Raw genomic sequence first — 10,239 nt, forward strand, 5'->3', positions numbered from 1 at the left:
TATATATATCTTTTATTGAAATAAATTAATCCTCTTATGTTATCTCATAAAACGCCTCTTAATGGTTCAGACATAACCAGCTTCTGTCTTCTCTTTGCTAGGTGGTGGTAGTTGGAGACCAGAGTGCAGGAAAGACCAGTGTGTTGGAGATGATAGCTCAAGCTAGGATCTTTCCTAGAGGCTCTGGAGAAATGATGACCAGATCTCCTGTCAAGGTGAATTAAACAAACTACACTCAGATAGTAGTTATATGACACATGAATAATAATAATATAGTAAATATTGTAGTAATTGTGATGTGTTTACCTGTAGGTGACATTGAGCGAAGGCCCTCACCATGTAGCAATGTTCAAAGACAGCACTCGTGAGTTTGACCTTGGGAAAGAGGAGGATGTAGGTTTCTTAACTCAAATTATGTAGCACAAGTTTGTCATTTTCTGTATTTGTCAGATCACTGAGATTATTTTTTCTAGCTTGCAGCATTGAGGCATGAGATTGAACTCAGGATGAGGAAGAGTGTGAAGGAAGGTCAGACAGTCAGTCCTGAGGTGAGACCATCCTTCCTTTGCTGCTTTTGTGAAAACATTCACACTTGAATCTGCCCGGATACTTTGATATTCATCATTCATGTGTTTTTTATTCTCTATTAGACCATCTCTTTAAGTGTAAAGGGTCCAGGAATCCAGAGAATGGTGCTCGTTGACTTGCCGGGAGTCATCAGTGTAAGTTTTGTCTTCATTTTTTTATACAATTTAACACATAACTTTATACATCTATTCAGAACATGTTTGATGTCACCGACTGTTTCATTTGTATACAGACTGTGACAGCCGGCATGGCTGCTGACACAAAAGAAACCATTTTTAGCATTAGTAAAGCCTACATGCAGAATCCAAATGCCATCATCCTCTGTATTCAGGGTGAGTTTTCACACTTTCATTAAAATATTTGTCACTAGCATTGTATTAAGACGAGACTGTTTATTCTCTGTCTCTTGCTTTATTTTTCTCTTTCAGATGGCTCAGTAGATGCAGAGCGTAGTATAGTCACTGATCTGGTCAGTCAGATGGACCCTCAGGGCAAAAGGACCATCTTTGTCCTTACAAAGGTTGACCTGGCAGAAAAGAACCTAGCTAGTTCAAGCAGAGTAAGACCTTTAGATATTTCACTACATGAACTCTCAGTGATGTGTGTTACTTACTGTATTAGCCACTAGAGGGAGGCTTTTTGTGCCCTCTGACACTAAACAAGCAATACTGACTACTGTTATGTGCAGATGATGACATTTATGGGAATTTGTTACACCTCATAAAAAATATATATATATATTTTGTTATTTGCCTCAAATTATTCATTTTTTTCCCCCATTTGTAGATCCAGCAAATAGTTGAAGGCAAATTATTCCCAATGAAGGCTTTGGGCTACTTTGCTGTAGTAACTGGAAAAGGTAAACATGAGATCTTTCTAGAAACCTTTTGCATTTGAAATTTGCTGCGCTTAGATAAAATCATTCAGACCCATGATTCTTTTGTAGGCAGTTCTAATGAGAGCATAGACTCCATCAAAGACTATGAGGAGGACTTCTTTCAGAAGTCAAGACTGCTGAGGTAGGACTCAAATGCATATTTCTAACTTCTTTAATCTGTCACATTTTGATTGGACAATCTTTTCCCAAACTGCTAAAGGGATGGCATGTTGAAAGCTCATCAGGTGACCACAAAGAACCTCAGTCTTGCTGTGTCAGACTGCTTCTGGAAAATGGTCAGGGAGTCAGTGGAACAACAAGCAGATGCCTTTAAAGGTGAGATATAATAGAGATTCAGATCTTATATTACTGTGGTTCATACTATGACTTCAACTAACAAATCTTAAACGCATTGGGCCTCATTCATGAAACACGAGCAGAACGAATTTTTGTGTAAACCGTTAGTAAAGCTGTTCCGACGTAAATTTTCGAATTCATGAAAATTTTCATATTTTCAAAATGTTAGTTGGTACGAAAGAAATGTACACCTGCTCCTTACCAGGTGTAAATGGTGCTTAAAACGTTCTGTGTTCTTTTTGGCAAACTGAGGACACTGAATTTTGATGCACTGCCATAATAATTACAAGTTAATTTGCCCTTGCCCTCTTTCTGAAATATTTTTTGAAATATTTTTTTTGAGTTGATAACTGTAAAACGCAGCGCTCGTCACTGTCACTATTTACCCAGCCGTAAATAGAGGACGGGTGGGACAAATAGCGACCAACCATCCTGCTTGTACAACGACTGCCTACAACAATGAAGAATTCAATATTACTGGTTACTGCTTTTTTATATTTAGTAAAATTCTTAAAAATGATATACTAGTAATACGTTGTCGCCGCCGTGGATATTCCAAATCATAGCAACTAAAGCGTCTCAGCTGGAAAAACGCTGTGCCACCAAAGTGTTCTCAAGCGCCACCAGCTGGTCATATATTTACGAATGTTTCATGAATGAGGCCCATTGTTCGCAGATTGTTAAAAATGTACATTCTGCCTACTCACCCACATGTGACCCATTTTCTTTTTCTGTGGAGCACAAAAGAATAAATGAAGCAGAATGTCCATGCTATACTTTTCCATACAAGAAAAATATGAAATAAGTTGGTCATGTTCCAAAAAACTGCAAAAAGATGGAATAAAACCTCATAACCCATGAAGTCTTCTAAAGCCATATGCTATCCTTCTGCAAGGAACAGACTGAAATGTATGTCCCCCCCACAAATCTGTAACAGGACAGTCATTCACAACTAGGGAGCCAGGGCCCACTAGGGGTCCTTAGCAAACTTACAGTGGGGCCTCAAGATGACTTGAAATGATTTAGAATAAGACAAAACAAGTATTTAAATAAGCTGAAACAATTAAAAATCAAGAAAGTTATTTTAATTCAATGACCTGAATACCTTTTTTCCCTTTGATGAACCAGGGTTCCCACTCTCTTTAAAAACCTAGATATATGAGGTAGTCTAAATGAACATTTCCATAATGAATATACATATTTCTTGTTATGCAGTGGGATAGAAATTGAGAGTAATGAATATATTTAAAAATCCTTATCCTTAACAGGTTCTCAGAAGCGATAGTATACTTATATTATATAGTGGTGAATGGAAATTACCAATAACAAATGTATTTTTTTTGTTGCGTTCCCATTTGCTTTAGTATAAAAAGAAAAAATCCAAGATAGCGTTTCTGTGTCTTTCCAAAAGAGGAAAAAAAATATTGAGAGATTAATTCTGATGATCAGAAGAGAGAACGATTTTGAATTTGCCAAGGTATTATAATACAAAGTATAGTCTTATAAATGTACATTTAATGTTTAAAAAATGAAAAACAAATTGGTATAGTTATGATGTTAATAACCGAAAATACGTCAACACAGTCTGTGAAAAGGGTCCATCCTTATTCAGTAAATCACAAATAACTGGAAAAGTCATGGGGCCTTTGATTATTGTAGTGGACAATGAGGATCCTTGGAGTCAAAAAGGTTGATAACTACTACTTTAGGACACATCTGAAAACCTTGAAATAAAAAAAGGCACAAGAACTGTGCTTTTGGGCCTTTAAGTTGATCATTGCTATTTTTATTCCCTATTAAGATGCTGATTTCCAAGGGCATTTTGTGAAGCAGAGTGCACATCAGCTCTCAGGAGACTCAGTAAATAAACCTTAATAGAATCCAAAGCAACAGCTCGACAGCCACTTAACTCTAAAACCCACCTCAGCAGAGCTCTTTCCCTGTTCTATGCGTGCTGATTGCCGTCACACCTCACCTCAGCTCAGACGTTCTGCACAGGGCACGCTGTAGACCTCCACGCTGCCAATTAACAGGCCAGCCCTGCTAATGCTCTGCCTCTAGATTTATTGCCTGACCCAGGACACTTCTCAAACCTTTGTGTGGGCTATCGATCTCCACGGCTGCACTGGGGCCAGCCCGATAACCAGAGCAATTAGCGTCATCTCCATTGTGTGAGCGAGACACCCGGCCCGTGTGTATGCTGGGGATGCAGGGCCCCTGGGGAGCGTGGGGTTGCTGATACAGTGCATGCCTGACTCCAGGTGCATTGATCATGGCCACGGCATAGTCTGGTGTTCCTGTATGGGGAACAAGACGGAGGGAGATGGGAAGTGTCTGAGGAACAGGGCTACTGTCACTGAAAAGTTTTAGCAAAAGTTTGCTCTATTATTATAGGCGAAATTTGAACACATTGTTTTATAGAAAATCTTTTTTTTTTTGTATGAGAATAATAGCCAGGTTACTAATGATCATGTTTAAATTACATCTGACCTACTTATTGCAGGTTTTTTTTATCATATTTATTTTTTTATCATGTTTGTTAGAGGTACTGAAATTTCACAGTGACCTTATGTAATATACGCTGTCCATAAAATGTAGTATATTAAAGTTAAAGGTATAGTCCACCCAGAAATAAATATCATCATTTACTCACCCTCAAGTCATTCCAAACCTTTATGGATTACTTTATTTGTGTAACACAAAAGATATTTTGAAGAGTGTTGGTAACCAAACAGTTTCTGTTCCCATTAACTTCAGTTGTTTGTTCAGAAAATACTATGGATGTCAATGGGACAAACAATTTTGGTTACCAAAATAAAAAAATAAAAAAAATCTTTCTTTCACACAGGTTTGGAATGACATGAGTAAATGAAAGAATAAAAAAAAAAAACCCTTTTGTTACCTTCCAGATTAAAAAAAAAGTTTCCTTAAATTTTTTGCCAATATTAATGAAAATAATAATCTAAATTGAACTTTACTTCCTGTTCCCTGTTGACCAGCATCCCGATTTAACCTGGAGACTGAGTGGAAGAACAACTATCCTCGCTTACGAGAGCTGGACAGGGTAAGAATCGGCTCCTGCTTACCTATTCTAGATCTTTAGGTCTAGGACTCCTTTTTAAGCGTCAGATCAACATTCTAATTTAAGTATGGCAAAAAATCAAAACAAAATTAGTGAATATAGTAACATAATATTGTTCCTAATATACTGTCCTTGCAAAATGAAAGTAGAAAAAAAGAACGAAGTACTTAAAAAAAAAAATCCTGCAATGTACTCTACATTACCTTTGACAGCATTAATAATCGTATGTGCCCTATGACCTCATGAGATTAAGTATATGTTTTATATTGTGTATGTCATGCTCTTCGTTCATAGAACGAGCTATATGAGAAGGCCAAAAATGAGATCTTGGATGAGGTGATCAGCTTGAGTCAGGTTACACCAAAACACTGGTGAGCACTTCTCTTTTTATTAACTACAAAATTAATTGTAGGGCTGTCTATTGATTAAAATGTTTTTATCAGATTAATTACATAGCATGCATCCTGTGTGGACGACTACTAATTTTGTTCTGCTTACTCCCTAATTGGGGATGTATATGTATATACATTTAATTTCATTGTTTATTATTTAATATTGATTTTATGTTATTTATGCTTTGATAAACATATGATTTGACACATCCAAGGTCAAAAACCTTTGTGAGTAAGAGGATATATATATATAATGAGGTATTCTCAATCTTCGACTCTTTGTTGGCTGGCAGATGTGAAACTCGACATCTCCATCTCCATGGCTTCAGGGTTGACTCTACCATCAGAATGCAAAGCTACAAGCTGTACCCAGAGTTATGAACCTAAAACCCAGAGGAGCAAGCTAAATGAAATAGATCAGATATTTGTAGGGGGCCCAGTGTGCTCCATCAGCCTCTCAAATCAATGGCATGATGAATAGCTGGAGGGTGACTTCTCTGGGCAGCACTAGTTTGGTGCTATTGGAGATGTGTGTATTGATGTACCACGCTAGAACAAAGCAAACAGGAAGCTATGAAATATGCTTTCCTTTTATGATAAATGAGCTTGACCGTCACCCTATTCTCATCTTTGTCTTAATGTCAAGTCAACGACTTTTTAGAATTGTGAAGTACATTTTTGACATTATTTAATGGTTGAGAGAACTGAAAATAACATAATTAGCATTGATTATTGTGCTCATTTGATAGCAGCTTGCTCATGTATATTTTAAGAATTACCAAACATAATTTTTATGTCATTTTAGGGAGTCCATCTTACAGAAGAAGCTCTGGGAAAGAGTCTCGACACATGTTATTGAGAATATCTACCTGCCTGCCGCCCAGACCATTAACTCAGGCACTTTCAACACCACTGTAGACATCAAACTCAAGCAATGGACTGATAAACAACTTCCTCATAAAGCACTGGAGGTAATGAAACACTGATAGTTGTAATGAAACACTGATAGTGCTGATAGTTGGTAGTTAGATTTCTCAAATCATCAGGTAAAAAAAAGACTATATGTGAAATGCTTATATTATATTACATATTATGTGACAATATAAATCTCTTGATATTTAATCCATCCTTGCTGAATTAAAGTTTTAATTTCTTTAAAAAAAGTCTTACTGACCCCAAACTTTTATTTATATTATATTATTTTACAGAGATCTATAACACCATGTGAAAATAAAATATTTCTCTCATCCAATTTAAATATCTGTTTTCTTTGCTACTCAGGTTGCTTGGGAGACATTGCAGGAGGAGTTTGCCCGCTTCATGGCAGAGTACAAAGGGAAAGACCAGGATGACATCTTTGATAAGCTTAAGGAAGCTGTCAAGGATGAGAGCATCAAACGACACAAATGGAACGAAAGAGCCATGGACAGCTTGGTAAATAGAACATATATAATGATCAGAAATAGTCGATTATTTTGTTAATGCAGCACACAGTTGTTTCTTGAGGGTTGTCAGTAAATGTTACTTACATGTGTGCGGTACAGAGAGTGATTCAGCACAACGCTCTGGAGGATCGTTCTATCACAGACAAGCCCCAGTGGGATGCCGCTATTCATTTCATGGAGGAAACGCTACAGTCTCGCCTTAAAGACAGTATGTCTACCCCTCATAAAACCCTTTCTTGTCTATCAGTCTATGGAGTGTGTGACTCATCTTCCTGTGTTGCAGCTGACTCAGTAATAGCAGATATGGTGGGGCCAGACTGGAAGCAGAGGTGGTTGAGCTGGAAAAATCGAACACCAGAGCAGGTTGAGCAGACAACACTATAAAAATTGTTTTTTGGTCCATTTTTATGATCTTGGAGCCAGATTTTAGTGTCAGTTTGTGACATTACTATAGGTGCTAGTGAAAAGAGAGTCAACACAATTTTGTTTTCTAACTCTAGCACATACGTAATGAGACCAAAAACGAGTTGGAGCGTCTGTTGAAGCTGCATGAGGATCACACAGCCTACCTTGCCAATGATGAGGTCACTACAGTGCGCAAAAACCTGGAGGCCCGAGGAGTGGAAGTGGACCCTGTACTGGTAAGTGAGACCCTGGGAGAGAAGATCTAACATTGCTATCTGCACATCTGATTTAATGCTTTTTTACTAATGCATGTTTAAATGATTTCTCTCTGTAGATCAAGGACACGTGGCACCAATTGTTTCGACGTCATTTCCTGCAGAAGGCGTTACTACATTGTAACCTCTGCCGGCGAGGTTTCTACTACTACCAGAGGCACTTTGTAGACTCTGAGGTAGAGAAAATGCCTGTTTAGTAAAATTTTCTTTTTAAAAGTAATAATTCGGTTCTCCCAAAGTGTTCTCTTTTGAGAATAATGTTTAAGGAGGATACATTTGTTTTAATTTATTTAACCAAATATGATAAATTATCCATAATAAAAGAAAAGTCATTTGCACTCTTTGTATAATAGAATCTTTCAGCCAAAGAAAATGTTGTGTTTCTGTACTTTAAACAAACACAGTTTCTGTAAAATGTAATAGCAGTTTATTTTAGTGTTGGGTCATGTTAAAAGGGTCTATTTACCTAATGGTTTCACTTATTTCTCTGTATTCCAGCTTGAGTGCAATGATGTGGTTCTATTCTGGAGGATCCAGAGGATGCTGGCTATCACAGCCAATACTCTTAGACAACAGCTCACTAATACAGAAGGTACGTCTGTGGGTTCTCAAGTCTTCAGTTCTGGTTGCTTAGCACAAATCATCTCATATCATTAATTAAACAGGCTTCAGTGAGAGGGAACAGTGACTGAGACTACTATAATTACGTTCCACGTTCAAACAACACAAATCGGTGAATTAAAAAAATGTTTTTATACAGTGCGGCGCTTGGAGAAGAACGTTAAAGAAGTATTAGAGGACTTTGGAGAAGATACTGAGAAGAAAGTCCAGCTGATCACAGGCAGGAGGGTTCAGTTGGCAGAAGACCTCAGTAAGTCCATCCTCATACTGGTTTAGCCGGTGAAACAGCAGTAAGGCATGGCGACCACCAGAGGGCAGTGTTGTTTTGCACTTGAGGACTTTCATGTTATTTATAATAGATAATTTAACCATTTATCAAATTTTACTCCAGCATTACATTTCCATTCATGTTGCATTTATAAAATTCTTTAATATTAGATTTTTTTGGAATACTTTTGATGTGTATTTTACATAATTTTGTAAGTGCAACAATTCAGTTGATCTTTATTTATTTTATTGTTGTGTGTTGAGTCTAAATGGATATTCAAATCAGCTTCCCTCCTTATCTATTTCTAAGCATTTCTCACATTTGAAGTTATTTTAAAAGGGCCAAACCCATTTGTACTTCAGTGTCAGGTGTTTGCGGTCGGAATTCCGCTCTTTCCAATACTTTTTTCCGTTGTACCTTCTAACTCATTTGAAGTGATATTAGTTCTGAATAGGCTATGGATAGCTTTCCACATTCTCTTCACTCTCACACTCCCCCTTATTTTTTTCCTGTTCCTTCCTCTGTTGAGGCTTGAACCCTTAATTGCCCTTCACAGTGTGAGAGAGCTCCTGGCTGTGCACTGCCTGCTGTCTGTCATGTCTTCAGCCCTGGTTACTGTTAAACACTCTGTTGATTAAACAGCAATTTGTGGAGGCACGACTGACATGCTCAGACTTGATCTCGTGCAGACACACAACTCGCACACACATACTGTCATTACTGTGATAACAGAGAGTGAGGTAATGGCACTGCCGCCCAGGTTAATTTGTGCTGAGACACAGTGGTCTGCCCATACAGTGTCTTGAGTCATAAAGAGCCTTTCTGCCTTTTTGATGAAGAATTTCTTTGCGTATTTAAGAGGCCTCTCTAAATGCTTACCGAGCACTGTCTCTTTTGAATAGGTTGACGAGCTTAAGTGTCTTTGCAGTGGACTTTGAAGTGATTTTGTCCCATAACTCAACAAATATCTTTCAAAAATGTATTTATCAGTCAATAAAGCATTGAATCTTTGCAAAGACATATTCACCCTGATCTTTTGATATGCAGTTTTATATATTCTGCCTGTTCACACCAAGGACTGTAACAAACGATAACTATAAAGTTTTGATAATCATTCTATTGCTATGAGAATGGGGAAGTCCACGCCACAACTACAACTTTCATGGCACAGAGAAATGCTATTGTAATCACTTTCAGAATGATTTTAATCAAGCTAATGAACGATAAATACATTGACAGCAAATCCACCCAAAAGCTTGTGCTTATAATAAACAATATTATTGTGCATTAGTGTGGATTCTAATATTGTTATAGTATCTTTATTATTATCGTTCTTGGTGTGAACAGGCCTTAAAGGTGCAATAGGTGATTGTCTTCAGAAACATTTTTTGTTATGCTGGTTGAAAGTCTCTTCACATCACGATAGCAATCATTAAGTTAAGTGGTCTAAATGTATTTATCTGTATTTATATATTCTGTGGAAGGCGTAGGACCAAGAAATGTTCGTCCAATCAAAACGCTCGGTCCGAGCGTTTTAATTGGCTTTCCTACCTGCCTGTCAACGTATGTATTAGCATACCTCTGCAGCACCCTGTTTGCGCAGACAGGATACGTCATCAGCACGTTCATGCACGCTGTGCAGACAGAGCGAGAATGCCAGACAAACATCAACAACCCGATCTTCCTTCCTGGTATTGTAGTACTTTTAAAGTTTTCTCACCGGTGAATGACACATGATGTAGCCCAGCAGTTCCCAATTCCTGTCCTCACGCCCCCCCAGCTCTGCATATTTTGCATGTCGATTCAGATAACCAGCTCGTTAGAAGTGAGCTACGTGCATGAACTGTGTTCCGATCGATATGATCCCTACACAGTGTTCATTGCTCCCTCCTCCCTGAGCAGGGGAAATTTTACTTCACTTCGGAACAT

General features: G+C 37.8%; 1 protein-coding gene across 1 annotated transcript in view; it reads left to right on the forward strand.

The window, feature by feature from the left end:
- Positions 1-10,239, forward strand: part of LOC107685334 (dynamin-like 120 kDa protein, mitochondrial) — a 48,364-nt gene that overhangs the window by 12,600 nt on the left and 25,525 nt on the right. Inside the window, exons 11-29 of the mRNA XM_016481884.1 lie at positions 102-215; positions 313-393; positions 474-548; positions 651-722; positions 821-920; positions 1,017-1,147; positions 1,375-1,447; positions 1,535-1,607; positions 1,686-1,801; positions 4,822-4,886; positions 5,199-5,275; positions 6,102-6,267; positions 6,578-6,730; positions 6,841-6,949; positions 7,025-7,104; positions 7,242-7,382; positions 7,481-7,597; positions 7,920-8,013; positions 8,182-8,292. Coding sequence (XP_016337370.1) covers positions 102-215; positions 313-393; positions 474-548; positions 651-722; positions 821-920; positions 1,017-1,147; positions 1,375-1,447; positions 1,535-1,607; positions 1,686-1,801; positions 4,822-4,886; positions 5,199-5,275; positions 6,102-6,267; positions 6,578-6,730; positions 6,841-6,949; positions 7,025-7,104; positions 7,242-7,382; positions 7,481-7,597; positions 7,920-8,013; positions 8,182-8,292 — 1,948 coding nt within the window. The remainder of the gene's footprint in view (positions 1-101; positions 216-312; positions 394-473; positions 549-650; positions 723-820; positions 921-1,016; positions 1,148-1,374; positions 1,448-1,534; positions 1,608-1,685; positions 1,802-4,821; positions 4,887-5,198; positions 5,276-6,101; positions 6,268-6,577; positions 6,731-6,840; positions 6,950-7,024; positions 7,105-7,241; positions 7,383-7,480; positions 7,598-7,919; positions 8,014-8,181; positions 8,293-10,239) is intronic.

This window comes from Sinocyclocheilus anshuiensis, unplaced genomic scaffold (assembly GCF_001515605.1).
Source record: "Sinocyclocheilus anshuiensis isolate Anshui unplaced genomic scaffold, SAMN03320099.WGS_v1.1 scaffold385, whole genome shotgun sequence".
NCBI classification, from domain to species: Eukaryota; Metazoa; Chordata; class Actinopteri; order Cypriniformes; family Cyprinidae; genus Sinocyclocheilus; species Sinocyclocheilus anshuiensis.